Source organism: Stegostoma tigrinum, chromosome 1, assembly GCF_030684315.1.
Source record: "Stegostoma tigrinum isolate sSteTig4 chromosome 1, sSteTig4.hap1, whole genome shotgun sequence".
NCBI lineage: Eukaryota > Metazoa > Chordata > Chondrichthyes > Orectolobiformes > Stegostomatidae > Stegostoma > Stegostoma tigrinum.
Genome location: NC_081354.1, coordinates 56,186,807 through 56,205,611, shown reverse-complemented (window position 1 = coordinate 56,205,611; position 18,805 = coordinate 56,186,807). Strand labels below are relative to the sequence as shown.

Below are 18,805 nucleotides of genomic sequence, written 5' to 3'. Positions count from 1 at the left end.
TTTTTACCCCTATAAAGGTTGTCCTGAGCCATTGGGCATTTCTGTTTTGATTTACTTCACTCACTCAAGGTGTTTGAGCATTACCAGCAAAGAAGGCATTTATTGCCTATCCCTAATTCTTTGAGAAGGCAATAGTAAGTCACATGTGGTGTAAGTACACGTAGTGCTCCATAGCCTCTTTTTCTTGCAATCCCTAACCAAGAACATAGTCACTAAGAATCGCTGGTAGAAGTAGCTGCATGCCTGTTTAACAGTAATGAGTTCAGTAACCAATATTGTTTTGTCCCTGTGGTCATTTGAATATTAATTTCTAGGTCTAAGTTCTAAAGGAATTTGATCAGCAAGGTGTTAAGTCAGAGACTTGCCAATGGTTTGGCTGGTGAAGAAATTTTTCATACAACATTTTAACTAAATTTTATTAAGAAGAAAAGTCATGTAGTCTCTGAAACAACTGAACAAACTGTTCTTGGATAAATATTTAAAGCCACTAGAGGCAACTAACTGCAATAATAGCTAGAATGAAATTGTTTGTCGCTTCCTGCTTTTTTAGTTTATTTTGACATTTACTTTACCTTTGGCATTATAAGAATAAACACATCGTTTTATTGAACACAGCCACAATGCATCACTACACAGTGATTTAAGTAACAAGTAAACCAGTTATTATTGTGTAGCCCTGATTGATGAAAAAGTCTTTTTGGAATTTTCCACATTAAAACTCAATGTGAGCTCTAAGTGCTTATAATTCCCCAAGTGCATGCAGGCTCCCTATATTGAGCATTAGCGTTGTCTAATGGAGATTAAGTGTCACTTGGGTAATTGCTGTTGAAGTGCAGTGGAGCAAACAGATGAAGAAGAATATCCTAGATGAGGTGAACTATGTATAAAGGTATCAACACCAAACACTAGCGATTTGCACTGACGAAATGGCAATATCTGGACTGTTTTACCTCAGCAATGACATGTTCATTGACTTGTAACATCAGTTACAGACAGAGTTCAGATTGTTTCTGTTTTAGTCAATTATGGGATATCAGCATCACCAGCATTTTTATCCATCCCCAGTCTCCCTTGAAAAGATGATAGTCAACCATCTGCTTGATTTCTGCAACCTATGTAATGCACCACTGTAATGAAGGGAGGTCCAGGATTTTGATCCAGTTACAATGAAGGAGCCATCTAAGTTAAGCTGGTGTATGACTTAGGGGGAATTTGCATCGGAAAGTTTCCCAAATATTTGCTGCCCTTTTTGTCTCGGTGGAGGTTTGGGTAGTGTTGTTGAAGGACTCTTCAAGAGTTGTTAGTGCATATAGTAGATGGTACACACTATTGCTACACTGTATTGATAATGGAGCAGCTGAAGAGTTGAACTGAAGCGTAGAGTGTGGGATGGGTGCCAATCAAGCAGGCTTCTTTGTTACTAAACAGTATTGGCTTTCTTGAATATTCTGGAACTGCAATCATCCAGAAATGATTACATTCCTGATGTGTGCCTTTGTAGATAGGGGGAAAAGTCTGAGGGAATCTGGAGGTGAATTATTTGTAATTCCATTTTGACCTGTTCTTACATCTACACTATTTACACTTTGACTTACTTGTACCTATTGTCTTCATTCAACTCGTCCAGTTAAGTTTCTGGTCAATGTAACCCTAGGATGTTAATGATGGAGACTCAGCAATAATAATACTATTGAATGTCAAGGCGCTGTTTAAATTTTCTCTGTTTGGAGATAGTTATTGCCTTGCCCTTATTTGACATGCATCTTACTTGCCCAAGCCTGAACGTTGTTGCATGTGACCTTTAGATAGATGGAAAACTTCTGTCCTGAGGACCCCCTGTACTGGTGCCCTGGGTTTGAGATGATTGACCTGCAATGAACACAACCGTCTTCATTCCATCTTTCTAAGGCCTTTACCTCAATATTATCCATACAGCCAAACTTTGTGTCATCTGCAAATTTGTTTATTTTCCCTACATGCTTACCTATATTCGTTACACATATCACAAACAATGAGGGACCCAGCACTTACCCCTTTGGTACACTACTGGACACTTGTCACCAGTCACACAAATAGGTTTCTGCCACCACCCTCCTACAACTCAGTCAATTTTGGATCCAACTTCCCCAAGTCACCCTGGATCCCATGTGCTTTAACCTTCTATATAACTCTCCTGCGTATAACCTTGTCAAAGGCTTTGCTGTAATTTGTATAAACTACAATAACTGCACTACCCTCATCCACACATCTGATCACCTCCATGAAAAATTCCGTGAAGTTTGTTGGGCGCGTTCTTCCTCTGACAAAGCCATGCTGATCGCTCCTGATCAAATCTTCCAAGTGGAGATTGATTCTCTACTTCAAACTTTACTCCAATGATTTGTCCACCACAAACACGAGAGTCACTTGTCTGGAATTCCTTGGTTATCCCCATCACCCTTCTTGAAAAGTGAAAAGTTAGCTGCCCTCCAGTTCTGTGGCACCTCCCCTGTGGTCAGAGAGGAATTACAAATTTGGGTAAGGGCTCCTATTAATTTCCTGCTCACCACCTACTGTACTCTGGTTCTAACACATCCAGACTTGGCTACTAAAACCTTCAATACCTGCTGTTTCCCTATGTCAATCTACTCAAGAACCTCACAATCCTTCTCCCTAAATTCTGTACTTACATCCTTCTTCTCCAAGTGAAGGCAGAAGTGAAACACTCATTTAACACTCTGCCAATGTTCTTTGGCTGCACATACAGATTGCTCGTTTGGTCACAAATAGCCCTACTCTTTCCCTGGTTATTCCTTTTACCTTAACATAATATCTTGGGACTCTCCCTAATTTTCCACCAGTGTTTTCTCATGTCCCCTCTTTTTTCTCCTAATTGCTTTCTTAATTTCTTCCTGCACTTTCTATACTCCACTAGGGCCTTTGTTGTTTTGCTCCCTTTGTATCTGCTAAATGCCTCTTTTTATTCCTTTTTATCCAGTCCTGAATGTTCCTAGATATCCAGGGTTCCAAAGGCTTGTGGCTCTGATATTTCAAGCGAAAGCAAACATGTTTGGCCTGGTCTCTCACCAAGTACCCCCACCCTCGACCACTGCTGTTCTGTAGATTTTCCCCCAAGTGTCTGTACCCAGTCTACTTTAGCCATATACTGCCTCATTTTAATAAAATCTGTCTTCCCTCAATCCAAAACCCTTTTTGTAGACCGTCTCTTTCCTTTTCCATAACAGATTAAATTGTACTTTATTGTGGTCACTATCACTAAAATTCTCTCCTACTGCCACCTCAACCACCTGTCTGGCTTCATTCCTCAGAATTAGGTCCAGCACAGTGTCTTGTATGCAGTTCATTCTTTGCATGATTGAATATGTGTTTATCCATCTATATGCCCTTAAAGTTAATTAATAGAGTATTATCATTTCTTTATCTCAAATGTTACTTTACCCTACCTTTTACTCATTTGCTGATGCATGTTTACCAGTTCTATCTAATTCTGCTTAAATTAACCCCAATTCTATGTTTATGTTATGACTTACCTCCCCATCTGGTTCTGTGCAGACTGTGCTTCCTGTTCTTTCTAGCTGAGAAAGTTCCCAACTGATCTACGAAATCAGGCTCCCTCTGTGTACATCATTTTGGCAATCTTTTGGATATCACAAAACAGCTCTTTGACATTTTGCCAAGCTCTTGAAATTAAATAAATTGTGTTTAAACTGCTCAGCAATTGAGTTGCTAATTGGGTATCTGAGTTTTGCTGGTCTCATGGTCTTCCTATTAATAACACTTACCATACTGGAATCTTGCCCTGTTGCAGATGAGTTAAAAGGCCAAGAGACTAACCTTAGCTTAGTGATGATGCCCTAGTTTTTGGGTTAGAGGGATGAGGATCTCACTACCAGAACTATTTATTTATGCTGATACTCCAGTCTAGCACTGCAGGAGTACTGTCCTGTTGAAGGTGCCATCTTTCAGATGAGATAATAAACCAAGATCCTATCTGCCCTTTCAGTCGAGAGCAAAAGATCTCATGACGTTATTTCTCAACTACTTACATTTGTGTAGCACTTTATTCTTTCATAGGATCATTATCAAACAAAATTTTACATCAGGTAAGTCTTAGGATGGATGTCCAAAATCCTTGTCAAAAAACAAAGGTTTTATGGAAGAAAGAGAGATGGTTTAGCGATGACACTTCAAAGCTTAGAGACTGACCTACTGAATATATGGTGATTAATGATGGAATGACATGAGTAGTATGCCAACAATTAGGGAGAGTCAGGGGGCAGAGTTGAGTATGGTAGGCATTACAAAAGAGAAAGTGCTAGAAAAGCTAAAAGGTCTAAAAATTGGGCTACGTCCTAGAGTTCTGAGGGAGGTGGCTGAGGAAATAGCAGAGGCTTTGGTCATGATCTTTCAAAAGTCACTGGAGGCTGGTAAAGTACCAGATGATTGGAAAATTGCTGTTGTAACCCCCTTGTTTAAGAAAGGATCAAGGCAAAAGATGGAAAATTATAGGCCGATCGGCCTAACCTCGGTAGTTGGTAAAATACTAGAATCCATTGTTACGGATGAGATTTCTAAATTCCTGGAAGTGCAGGGTCAGATTAGAACAAGTCAGCATGGATTTAGTAAGGAGAGGTTGTGCCTGACAAACCTGTTAGAATTCTTTGAAGAGGTAGCAAGTATGTTAGACCAGGGAAACCCGGTAGATGTTATCTATCTAGACTTCCAAAAGGCCTTTGATACGGTGCCTCACGGGAGGCTGCTGAGCAAGATGAGGGCCCATGGTATTCGAGGTGAGCTACTGGCTTGGATTGAGGATTGGCTGTCTGACAGAAGGCAGAGAGTTGGGATAAAAGGCTCTTTTTCGGAATGGCAACCGGTGACGTGTGGTGTCCCGCAGGGTTCAGTGTTGGGGCCGCTGTTCACCTTGTATATTAATGATCTGGATGAAGGGACCGGGGGCATTCTGACAAAGTTTGCCGATGATACGAAGATAGGTGGACAGGCAGGTAGTACTGAGGAGGTGGGGAAGCTGCAGAAAATTTTAGACAGTTTAGGAGAGTGGTCCAGGAAATGGCTGATGAAATTCAATGTGAGTAAATGTGAGGTTTTGCACTTTGGAAAAAAGAATACAGGCATGGACTATTTTCTAAATGGTGAGAAAATTCGCAAAGCAGAAGTACAAAGGGATCTGGGAGTGTTGGTCCAGGATTCTCTAAAGTTAAACTTGCAGGTAGAGTCGGTGATTAAGAAAGCGAATGTAATGTTGTCGTTTATCTCAAGAGGGTTGGAACATAAAAGGAGCGATGTGCTTCTGAGGCTTTATAAAGCTCTAGCTAGTCTCCATTTAGAATACTGTGTCCAATTTTGGGCCCCACACCTCAGGAAGGACATACTAGCCTGGGAGAGTGTCCAGCGGAGATTCACACGGATGATCCCTGGAATGGTAGGTTTAACGTATGATGTTGAATGGCTAAGGATCCTGGGATTGTACTCATTAGAGTTTAGAAGGTTGAGGGGAGATCTAATAGAAACTTACAAGATAATGTATGGCTTAGAAGGGGTGGACGCTAGGAAGTTGTTTCTGTTACGTGGGGAGACTAGGACCCGTGGGCACGGCGTTAAAATTAGAGTGGGTAAATTTAAAACTGAAATGAGATGACATTTCTTCACCAGAGAGTGGTGGGCTTGTGGAATTCATTGCCACGGAGTGCAGTGGAGGCCAGGACGTTGGATGCCTTCAAGGCAGAGATCGACAAATTCTTGATCTCAGAAGGAATCAAGGGCTACGGGGAGAGTGCAGGGAAGTGGAGTTGAAATGTCCATCAGCCATGATTTAAATGGCGGAGTTGACTTGATGGGCCGAATGGCCTTACTTCCACTCCTATGTCTTATGGTCTAATGGTCTTAATGACTAAAATCAGGTTTCAGAGAGAACTGGATTTGGGATACTTCTTGAAGGGTTGTAAAATTAGACTACACAAATGGCCAAGGAGGAATCTGAAATCAAGTATCAGGAGTTTAAAATGAAGATATCCCAGAGCCTGTAGCCAAATTGGTCAGTGAAGGGAGATATGACAGTTGGGCATGCTGGCTGCAGAGTTTTGGATGAGTTTAAATTCATGTAGAGTGAAAGACCAGAGGCTACCCTGGACAACACTGGAACAGTCAAGCCCAGAGCTTACAAAGGCTTGGATGAAGATTTCAGCAGCAGATGAGCAAAGGCAGGGGTGGTTTTATGGAGCTGAAAGTAAACAGCCTTAATGACAGTGAGAAAATGATGCCAGAAGTTCAGTTTGGCATCAAATACAACACCCAAGATTGTATACAGCTTGGTTCAGTCTCAGACTGTTGCTCGGTGAAGGAATGGAATTTATGGATATGGAACAGAACTTGTGATGCAGTTAATGAGTAATGGGCTTTTCTTCCCAATATTTAGATGGAGGAAATTTCGGCTCATTCATGATTGTATATTGGGCAAGCACTGTGACAAATCAGAGACGGTGGAGGAGGGAGGTGATGAGGTGAACTTTCTTGTTATCAGTGACTGTACTTTCAGATAATATGCTGAGGGACAACATGTAGACTAGGAATGGGAGAAGGCAGAATATAACTCTTCCAGTTACCCCCAAGTTACAGCACAGGAGATGGCATGGAAGCCATTTCAAATTACAGTCTCACTGAATCTGGATAGGTAAGAATGTCCCACTCAGCTGCATGTAGGAGGGAAATGTTATGGCCCAAGGTGAAAGAGAAAACAAAACTTTGAAGAAGGCATGGGAGTGCTCCCTAGTCCCCTGGGCAAAGCTTAACTTCAGCCAGTAGAAGGATATATTATCGTGTCATTATTGCTGTACTTAGACTGAATGCTGTATTCCTTCATTATTGCAGTGACTGAACTATAAACAACTGCACCTCCCAGCCGCGAACCATTTTAACTCCCCCTCCCATTCCTTAGACAACGTGTCCATCCTGTACCTCCTGCAGTGCCATAATGATGCCACCCGAAGGTTGCAGGAACAGCAACTCATATTCCGCTTGGGAACCCTGCAGCCCAATGGTATCAATGTGGATTTCACAAGCTTCAAAATCTCCCCTCCCCCCACTGTATCCCAAAACCAGCCCAACTTGTCCCCGCCTCCCCAACCTGTTCTTCCTCTCACCTATCCCGTCCTCCCACGTCTAGCAGCACCTCCATTTCCTACCCACCACCTTCATCCCCGGACAGACCTATCCCCTCCCTACCTCCCCACCCATACTCTCCTCTCCACCCATCTTCTCCTCCATCCATCTTCGGTCCGCCTCCCCTTCTCTCCCTATTTATTTCAAAACCGTCTCCCCCTCCCCCTTTTCTGATGAAGGATCTAGGCCTGAACTGTCAGCTGTTGTGCTCCTAAGATGCTGCTTGGCCTGCTGTGTTCATCCAGCCCCACATTTTGTTATCTCGAACTTCAAAAATACTTCACTGGCTGTGAAAATGCTTTTGGATGTCCTGAGTTTGTGAAAGATCCGAAGTAAATAGGAGTTTGTTTCTTTCTTTCCATTTCAGAATGGCTTTGTGTCTGTGTTTCAGTGTGCTGCTCACCAAGCCCTAAGTTTGCACCCAAAGACAGACCAAAGCTACTTTATACCCAGCTGGGTCTCTGCTAACTCATTCACACTGCTTAATTCTACAGCATGCAAGTGACACACTCTGACCTGAAAATTTTGAAATAGAAAACAGTGCTTCAGTGCTATTTTATTTTTAATTGAAATCTCTTACTGTATACTCAGTTCACATTACGCATTAGCTATTACAAATCATAAGAGGCCTTTCAATCTGTTTCGGGTTTAATAATGTAGTAAAAACTGTCTGAATTTGGTATGGCTGTGATGGATAATGGATAGCAGGATGAATAATTTTATATTTTAAGACTTCATTTAAAATTGATTATTGCTCTTTCTTTTTAAAGATTGATTAAAACTTACTTAGTTAGAGTGCAAAATTTGGAAAACTGAATAGTCAGACTAGTCCCTTGGCCACATTATGAGGAATGGGCCCACCTTTTGATGATTCCAGTATTTGGCTCCAGTCACAGCCCGGCACATAATGAAATAAATATGTCAAGCTACAATCTACATTGCACAGCATTAAGATGTAGACTGACAAATAACATGTATTTGTACCAAATAAGTGCAAAGTAACGTACAACAGGACATAGACTAGCTATCTCCCTTTGGTTTGGAATAACACCACCTTCACCAACTTCCCCACCATCAGCAATTTGGCAGTGGATAGTCATCAATTACTAGATCAATTGCTCAACTTACAACATGTTTGCCAAAGCAGAACTGAACCTCAGCACTCTGCAATGAGGCACTGCTGGTCTCAAATCCCTTTTCACCATCAGCAAGCCTGAAGTGAGACGTATAAAGTTAATATTCAGCATTCATCTAGATGGGTGCATCTGTTATAACACTTTAAAAACTCAACATCATATGAGATAGAGCTTTTCACTTGACAAAAGCCCTAGCAATGGATTCAATTTCTACCTTCAGCACCAGGATACTCTGGCTACAGTATGAATCATCTACCTGATGCTTTGTAGTACCCCACCAAGATTAATTTTGTCAGTACATATCTCTGTTCAGACACCCACAGCAGGAAGGGTAAGAGCAATAATATTGTAATAATGCAGTCACATCCAAAATTATTCTCCAGCCACACCCCATCCTGATTTGTGTTTTCATCATTGTTGGGTCAAATCCTTGGAAATACATACCTCGTGCCTTTGTGGGAGCACCATTACCTCAAGCACTAAGTAATTCTAGGAAATGACCCAATGGCGCCTTATCAAGGCCACTGTATTACATAACTAAAGTTGCCTTGCCAATGACTTGCACAATCCTCAAGTAAATTCTAAAAAAGCTTCTCAGGGAACTACAGTGTTCATCCTGATTTGAAAAATAATGCAAGACAAATAGATTCTGCATTTTTCTATTGGTTTGAAACCTCAAGGATCAGATTTACCTGCTTTTATTTTCCCAGTACTAGCAGTGCCTTTGCACCGTTACTAGGATTGTTAGTACCAGCCAGGTAAATGGGTAAACATAATAGAACCAATCATTTGGTTATGCTTGTGGTGAAGAATTATTTTGCTCAACTTTGTATGAATAACTACCACAGCTGCACTTTGCAGGATTTTCCTACCATTTACTTAAATAATAAGATTTAGATGCAGCTCCCCAGCAGCTTCTTAAGGGCAGTTGTGGATGGGCAATAATTCCTATATGTCATGAGCAACATGGTACATATAGGAATTACCCCCAATGGGTAAGGTTTCTTCTTGAATTATGTTATAATTCTTTTATTAAAACACAAAAACATTGCTATGGAAACAGTGTACGCCTGATGGTAGATATTTTCTCTCTTTCTGTCACAGGAAGATACCTGGGCGGAATGTGTATGCACAGATGCATAATGAGAAGGAACAGGAAATGACCAGCCCTGTTAATCACAGTGAAGACACACAGCACATCATACAAGGCGAAGAGTATATTGATGATGATTTGGACTCCCAGACGCTAGGTAACGGAAGAGGTAGCTTGTTTTTTTTCCCGTTTATCTCCCTTTTTTAACAATGGTATTTAGAATTAAGTTTGCCTGGTTAAAATCATAGTCAAATAGAATAATACAGAACAGAAAGTGGCCTTCAGTCCATTATACCTGTTTCTCATTGTTGGAGTTGCTCAATCAGCTCCATTCACCTGCCCTTGCGTTTCACTCACCAGTAACTGTATTCTGTCTTAGACTCCAGTGTTTTGATCCTGTTAGAGACTGGTAATGTTCAAAGAGAAGTCGAAACATGCAGGTAGCTCTGTACATTTTTTCTTTTCTAGTATTTATGAGATCTGTTTTGGAAATTACTATTGAAACTACTTCTGTTCCTATAATGGCCTCTAGTTACTCTTGTTAATTCACTGAAAACATCTCTTCTTAATGTTTACATCAAAGCTCTTCTTGGCTTTCTGTTTTTCAAGGAGAAGGAAAAGCCAGCTCCTCAAGTGTCTCAATGTAGCTGAAATCACTTGTCCTTGAAATTCTGTTTGTTCACAACCTCTCAAAGCCCTTAAAATCCTTCCCAAACTGTGATAAGATCTAATAATATGAATTTTCATATGTCCTACGGTAATTTTGAACCAGAAGTCATTTGCAGTATTGTGGAATACTCCTCCAGGCACTGCATAAAATCTAGCCCAGAAACTGTTTTATGCTGTCTTTGGGTCAGACAACAGCTTCCCTTTTAAGGACTGCTAGCTTGGCCAGCCAAAACCAAAACATGATATACAACCCATGCACATGCCCTAACCAGGTCATAGAAGCTTGATTTGCATTATGAAAAAGCCTTACTACTGAAACAAGCAAATAGTCTAGCCAGCTAAAGAAAGGGAACTTGGGAGATAGGTTAATTAATAAAACAACAAAAAATTTGTAGGAGGCATTAAAAAAAGAAAATTAGGTCTGATACAGACCAAGTTATACCCTCAACAAGCAAGAGGAATTGCTAATAAAATACTCTCAAATGATTAAAGAGGCAAGAGACTGCAGAAAATTAAAAGAAATGGCATGCAAAATTGAAAAAGAAGGACAGATCCAGCTGAATGGCAGAGGTTTGAAAAATGGCAAAAGATGACAAAGTGGATAGCAAAATCTATAAGAAGGGAATATGAACAGAAACTTGCATGGGATCTTAAAATCAATACCAAAGCTTTCCTAACGAGAGAAGAAAGGTGGTTAAGAGCAATATGGTCCCCCTGAGAAACTGAAAAGATGGGTTTTTACAGTGGTTAGCTCTGTTAGCTGGATGGCTGGTTTGCAATGCACAGTAATTCCAACAGTGGGTTCCATTCCCACACCAGCTGAGGCTTCCCTGAAGGATTGTGCTTCTCAGTTTCACCTGTCTCCTGAGGCATGGTGGCCCTCAGGTTAAATGAACACTCTGATGAGAGAACAGCCCTCTGGTTTGGTTGGACAATGGTGACTTCGCCTTTATCTTTTTGTTAGAGATTATAATTAAAGGTAGGGTGACTGAACATCTGTGCTGGCCAGCGAGTTGTCCATGACTTATATATATAATCAGAAGGCTTTTGATGAAATCCCTAGTAAGTCATTATTGGCTAAAGATGAATTTCATGAAATTGAAAGCAGATCATTAACTTGATTTGGAAAATTGCTGAGTGGCAGGAGATCAAGTTGGGACAATGAGCAAGTCTCTAAATGCTAGAATGTGATTGGCAGTGTCACAAGGATCTGTGTTGCGGCTTCAACTGCCCACTGTATACTAACATTCAATTGGTACCTCCTATCCCACAACTCTCATTTACTTTCCTTCCCATAGAATATACCTGTGACCTGGCAATCTGCATTTTTCGAGGGTGTGGACACTGTGGGGATCTATGAACATTAAGATACAGAAATGTCCAAATAATAATCTTTTTCCTTGTTATTATTCTTTTTTATTACAGGTGGTCACTCATCTGTGGTTCTCAGCATAAACTCCCGGGAAACGCACAATTATTTGAGTAGCTGATGTTTGCTCTGGATGAAGTGTTAAGACTCACCACCATTTTTTTTTGTTGTTCCTGGGGCTGGGAGGAGATGAAGCAGTGAAGTGAACTGCATTGTGGTGATGGGACTGTGGGTAATCTCACCTTCAGTAGTTACTAAATCTTCAATCAAGCATCAGAACATTTCGAAGCACCCTTACAGAGAGAGTGGCGTCATGGAATGGAACCCTGAAAATGATCACTGCCATTCCAAGCTCTGCATCTTTCTATGAATGAGCACTGATGGGCTGGGAAACAAATTGTCTCAATGTGCTGTTACGTGAATTCCTCTCTATTTCCCTTTTTGCAAGCTGTTTGAAAAAAAGATGCGTACCTTGCAGGTTTGTCACTTCCCAATTGGATGTATCTTTTGTTTCTATTCCACTGAATTAATTTTTTCACATTTGAAATACGTTCTATCCTAATGTGATCTTAAAAGGGTAAATAAGTTGTCAATTCTTCCTTTGGATGTCAAATGATCTTGTTTGTTCAATTATAGAGGTATAACCTTTTGTCTTCACCACATTGAACCTGTAGAATGTGCCATTCGAGGATTTGAAATGCCAGCAGTTCTGTAATTGGGAGGGAGTGATTCATTCCACCAGCTGATCTATCCCCATTATATCAACAACAAACATTCACCATGGTTTTCCAGCCCATTCTCATGGCATTCCTATCCTGTTATAAGTTAACATGAATCTTCATTCTAATTGTCCAAATAACTTCCTTTTCTTGAGCTGTTCCTTCCTTACAATATGATGAGACATTTGGATGTTCCCATGTGCTGTGTCACATAGTAGGTGAGGTAACTATTTGATTTAATCACCCATTTTAGTTGACTATCCAATTGGAAAGAGTAATGGCTATAAATGAATTGGCTGTAATAGTCCCTCATCCGTAACCCTCGGACAGTAGTCTTCTGCAAACTCTGCTTAAAGTAGAGCTATCAAACAGCATTTAATCAGCAATAATCTGTTAGGGTCTCCAGCGGTATTTAGTTACCAACCTGAGTGCAGTTTTGGTTCAAATGGAGGTCAGGTGAATATCACTGCCGGTGATTTCAAAGTAACATTTGACCAAGTGAGACCCCGATGACCCCCATTAAATTTGAATTGGATGGAAATTCCCCACTATTTGGTGTCATACCTAGCAGATAGGAAGATGGCTGTGGTTGTTAGATAGCAGTCATTTTAGTTCCAGGACATCTCTGCAGCAGCTCCTCAGAGTAATGTCCCAGGCCCAAACATCTTCAGCTGCTTCATCACTGCTGTTCCCTCCATCATAAGGTCAGAAGTGGGGATATTCATTGATGAATGCTCAATCAGCAAAACTCTTCAAATACTGAGATAGACAGGGCCTGCTTGCAGCAAGACCTGGACAACTTTCAGGCTTGAGTTAATGGGTGGCAAGAAGGATTTGTACCACACAGGTGCTAAGCATTTACCATCTCCACTAAGAGATAAACAAAACATCTCTTGCTGTTCAACAACATTAGTGTCACTGATTCCCCACTATCAACATCCTGGGGATTACCAGACCTGGGCCAGCTGTATAAGAACTGTAGTCGGAAGACCAGGTCAGAGGCTAGAAATTCTGCAGCAACTAACACATCTCCCCAAAGCCTGTCCAACATTCATGAGGCATGAGTCAGGAATGCGATGGAATACTCCCCACTTGCCTCAGAGCCACAACAAGATTCAACAAGGCTGACACCACCCAGGAAAAACAATCTATCTGATGGTCATCCCATTGCCCAACTGCAACACTGACTTCCTTCACCTTCAGTACACAGTGGCAGCAGAGTGTGCCATCTACAAGATACATTGCAGCTATTTCTAAGGCTCTTTTGACAGCACCACAACCATTACTATCTACAAGCACACCACCACCTAAAGATTTCCTGCAATCCACACACCATCTGGACTTGGAACTGTATTGGTATTATTTCACTGTCCCTAGGTCAGAAAAACTAGAACAATCTTGCCTAACAGCAGTGTGTGTGTACCCACACTATGCACATCAGGCAGCTCACTAACGTCTTCACTAAGATGGCTAGGGATGGACAACTAATGGACAACCATTGGTTAGCACACTTCAAATGAATGAAGAAAAAGAAAGCAACAACTTATTACTTTAATTTGGAGTCACTTGTTAAGTGAAAGTTTTTTTCCTTGTGCTTTATCTCCAAATGAAATAAACAAGTTCATTTACACCAGACAATAGTCCTCAGCTGGAGTGTTATGTTGAATTCTAGGCACCACAGAGAAGAAAGTTAAGGCCCTGGAATGAGAGCAGAGGAGATTTACCATATTGGTACCAAGGATGAGCAACTTCAGTTAAGTGAAGAGATTGCAAAAACTATGATTCTTCAGCTTAGAGCAGAGAGGGTTGTGAGAATGTTTAATAAAGGAATAGTACCACAGAGTAGCAAAACAGTCAGCTGTACATGATTTCAGTTTCCAAATGACTCAACTATTGATAATTGCATCCTTTCAAGATCTTAGTGGTGTCATTTGTTTTCAGTCTATCCTGGTTATTTACAGCCGAGTAAAAGAAAGGCAAGTTCACAAATGCTTGAAAATAAAACAGTGTGTCTGAAAGAAGAGGAATTAATATTTTGGATGGAAGCATTGTTTGAGAGGTGATCTGGTTGAAGTACATTAAATAGTGTAAATGCAGAGAAGTTTCTTCTAATGGAGGTCATCCAGGACAATCTTTAACTCAGAGTTAGACTATTTTGAAGCAAACTTCAGGCAGATTCCTTCAATGGTATTGGGAATCTGGAATTCTCTCTCCTGTGAAACACTTAGAATTTTGAGGATTGAGTTTTGTTAGGTTTGATACCAAGTGATTTAGAATAACGGCTAGGCGCTAGATTCAGATGAAGATCAACCATTATCTAATTTAATGATGAAGAAGGCACAAGAGGCTCAAAGGCGTGCTTCTGTCCCTATTTTTCTTCGACTGATACTGGGAAACATTTGTGACTCAGATTCTGGAGGTTCCTCTGTAATTAGTTGTATTGCTATTTTGTACCATTATTGAATGTACAAACAAAAAGCAATGGACTGACAGTGACTGTAACTAAGAACAATAACATTCAATGTCTAATATCATTAATGGTTGAAGGGGTCGTAAGGAAGAATAGCACTTAAGAAAAGCTGAGGATATCTGCAAGTACACTTTAAATTTGTCACGTGTTACCTTGAAGCATGTTTCATTTATTCAGAATTTGCTACTACTACCACCATAATAATGTGTATGTAGGTTATGGTCCACTAGTGTTGGCAGTCTTGTTTATTTGGGACGACGTTGCTGGCAGCATAAGGTGGATGAATGTTTCCGCTCTTTTGTTCCACGGTACAGTGGCTGTAGGTGCCTCGTGTGTTGTTTCTATGCCCTCTTTGCTGACTCAAGACAAGATAACTGAAGCAACTGAAAATTATTGTTTGTTTTATAATGTTCTGTAACATTTAGAATTCTATGAATATTATGTCATGTGGTGTAAATCCCTAAAGCTTTCATATAAGTGCAATGTCACTGATGACTTTGCTCATGCTCCCTGTGCCCCACCATCCCTCCACCCCTCACCCCTTCTCTCTCTCTCTCTCTCTCTCTCTCTCTCTCTCAGAACAGGTTGATATGAGACTGCTACTCTATCATGGCCACACTGCAGCATTTCATATATTTTTTCATTTAGTGCTGTTTGTCATGGCCATTTAAACTATCTTTGCTGCATAAATCATCCACTTAGCTCCTGTCCTTATTACAGCCTTGGTTCAAACATGGAGAAAAGAGCTGAATTCCAGCGGTGAGGTGAGAGTGACAGCCCTGATGTCAAGGCCACATTTGTCTGAATGTGGCATCAAGGAGCCCTAGAAAAACTTGAGTCAGTGGTAATCAGGAGAGAAACTCTCTGCCAGTTGGAGTTAGGCCTGACGCATAGCAAGATGGTTGTAGACGATGGAGGTCAGTCATCTCTTCAGTTGCTTTATCACTGATCTTCCTCCATTATGACGTCAGAAGTGGGGATGTTTGCGAATGATTGCACAATGTTCAGTAACATTCGCAACTCCTCCAATACTAAAGCAGTCAGTGTAACAAAATTTAGACAATATCCAGGCTTGGGCTGAAAAGAGGCAAGTAACATTTGCGCCAGACAAGGGCAGTGCGATAGCCATCTTCAATAAGAGAAAATCTAGCCATCACCGTTTGACATTCAATGGTCACCATTACTGAATCCCCCACTATCAACATCCTGGAAGAAATGTAACTGTGCTAGTCGCACAAATACTGTGGCTGCAAGTCCAAAATCATGCTGCATGTAACTCACCTTCTGACTCCCTGAAACCAGTTAATCATTTACATCTGGCACAAGCCAGAAACCTAATAGAATAATCCCCATTTATCTGGATGTGTGAATCTCCTACAACTCTTGAGATGCTTAACACTAGTCTGCAGTCAGCCAGCACCATCACCAAGCAGCCCGTTTGATTGGCACCATACCCACAAGCATCCACTCCCTCCACCATTGATGCTCAGTGGCAGAACTGTATACTATGTACATTGCAGATGTTCACCCAGCTTTGTTAAACGGCACTTTCCAAACCCACCACCACTTCCATCTTTGAAGGACTAGGGCAGCAGGTACATGGGAACACTACCAGCGGAGTTCCCCTCCAAGCTACTCACCATTGTGACTTGGAAATGCATCACCATTCGCTCATTGTCTCTGGATAAAAACCCTGAAACACCCTGCCTAAAAGCATTGTGGGTCCCCCTACAGCAAATGGACTGTACCTCTTTAAGAAGGTAGCACCCCATCACCATCTCAAAGACAATTAGTAATGGGCAATAAATGCCCAGCCAGAGATGCCCACATCCCACAAGTGAATTAAAGAAAATCACAGCACTGTCATAATGAATGACATGTTGATCAGGTGAAAAAAGTGTCACTTCATCTGAAAGATGCTTGTGTAGGACATTAAATCTTGGCAATACAATATTGGGATGAATGTCCTGTTTTGTGCTATGTATACAGCCATATAATGGAGGCTGAACAGACATTAGAGCAGAGTTGGGGTTTAACTGGTAACCCATTATTTACAAGGTTGTGCCTGAGAGTGAATGGACTCGGGACATGTTTAAGATATAGCTGATGAGACTAAACAAGTTATTGTTCCATGAATAATATTTCTTGTGGGCATGTTGGAAGACAAAGCTTTATTTTATCAATTAAGGTACTGAGTTACAAGCCAAGTTTGATTTTGCTTTAGCTGAATATATTATTCACCATCTTAATCTTTCCTGTGTCCATAAATGGGCTTTTCTGTCTGTCATTCCTTTTGACTAGACAGATCAGTATTCTTCATGATGACCATTCATGTGGCTAGCTGACAAGACACTAGTTGGCTTGCTTACTTCTACCGGGCTCTTCATCTAGCAGCCATTCTCATCAGTGCCCTCTGCCATTGACACCATGTCGATTTTGACCTTCAGTGATAAGAGGTAGCGCAGTACTAGACACAACTGAAATATTATTTAAAAAGGGTTGGGGCTGAATATCCTCACAGTGTCTTGTCATTGGTCACTCACATAAATTCTTGGCAGGAGAAATTGGGAGGCCATATCCCACACCTCTTCCTGTTCTCTTTATCCAGCCCATGCTGTAGTGGGAACTTGACTTCTTGTCGGGGGTTTCCTGAACCCTGTTAGTATGGAGTTCTTATGTAAAGAGGGAGACGAAAAAGCCAAGCTTCAGTCTCTTCTGCAGGATTATACTCTGTATCAACCTATTGGTCTGGCATCATGAGCAATGGCACCGAGGAGGTGTATATTCAGGACTGCCAGTGACCTCGGAGGAGCAGTCATGATATCATGGTATTTGTGCCAATTTACTAGGTAGGAAAATGGGCAGATCAACAAAACGTAATCTGTAAAGTGTACTAATTGCAATTTTCTTAATTAAGTTTTTTTCTAAAAGAGAACATTTTATGCAGGAATCCACTGATGTCATAATGAGAATTATCTGCATTTTTGTAACAACAAGCCCCAGATTGTGAGATGTTAGACAGTTATTTCACATTACCTTCAGTCTGTCTAGTTGTAAGCCAGTGTCCTTACATGAAACATCTACGCTGCCTCAGATGGTGTCTGAAAGGTTCAGTGTCCAGTTTGTTTTAAACCACCTGTGCTCACAGCTGCACTCTAATTTACCTAATACCCAATGCATTCAATAATTCACTTTCAAACTGGCAATTATAGCTCTTTGTACGGTATTTGTTGGACAGTGCTTTTAATGAAATATTTGAGTTTGATGAAAAAAGATTAAAAGCACTTTAATTGCTGAACACACACTCATTCACACTGGAAAGTTTGTATAAACATGGCAAGTTACCTTGGGATTTCAAACAGGAAAAATGCTGTTTGTTTTCATTAAATGAGAGCCCTACCCCTCTCTTGGTGCAGGGAGACATTTGGTCAATAAAACCTGTTTGTAAGATGCACTCTGCAGTTGAATTGGTGACACTGCACACAACACAGATATACCCACATGAATTGTATGATTGGTAAACTGTGTCTGTTCTTTGTATGTTGTTTTTGTATATACTTTCCCAGGTCACAATTTTTTTAGTAGTTATAGTAATGTTTGTAGACTGCTAGACTTGCTAGACATACTTGTTGCAACAAAATGAACTCTGTATATTTATTTGTTTGGAGATGCTACTTATAATTGTTAACATAAATCCACAATCTCATTGAAAGTGTAATCAATGAACTATGTCTAATTTCAGTGCACAGAGAACAAGTGCTCATAAATGCCTGAATGCGATACTTATTTTGTTTAACGGGATCTTTTCAATCTTAATATTTTGATTAATGCACTGTGTATAATTAATTTTTACAAGCTGTTGGGCGAAGTAACGTGCTGTGTATTCGATCGCATTCAAAGGTCTGCCTTTATGTGAATGTGAATGCACTGAAACTTTGTTTAATAAATACCTGGATCTAAACTGTGCTGTGCGTTGGTTCTTTGTTTCACAGTTGTGTAATTTACACTGTGTATTGTGGTTTCCTTTTAATAATATTTAACCTATACAAAAATAAAACTATTGCCACATTGTATGAATGTTGGTTGTTGAGGATTCATGTGAATAATAGCAATTCCCTCCACTCTTCATCCGTGGGAGTCAACTTTGGTAAATCCCAGCTTCACACCATC

The 18,805-nt window shown here is 40.7% G+C and overlaps 1 protein-coding gene across 4 annotated transcripts in view; it reads left to right on the top strand.

Annotated features, from left to right (window-relative positions):
* The window catches only part of sorcs2 (sortilin-related VPS10 domain containing receptor 2), a 569,963-nt gene extending 551,367 nt beyond the window's left edge, over window positions 1-18,596 (top strand). For 3 of the 4 annotated variants that reach the window (XM_048531550.2, XM_048531562.2, XM_059645717.1), the window contains 2 exons: window positions 9,420-9,577; window positions 11,503-18,596. In XM_048531550.2, the coding sequence (XP_048387507.1) occupies window positions 9,420-9,577; window positions 11,503-11,567 (223 nt within the window). In that variant the 3' untranslated portion in view covers window positions 11,568-18,596. The remainder of the gene's footprint in view (window positions 1-9,419; window positions 9,578-11,502) is intronic. The other variant, XM_048531558.2, reaches the window with a different exon arrangement.
* The last annotated feature ends 209 nt before the right edge of the window (window positions 18,597-18,805 follow it).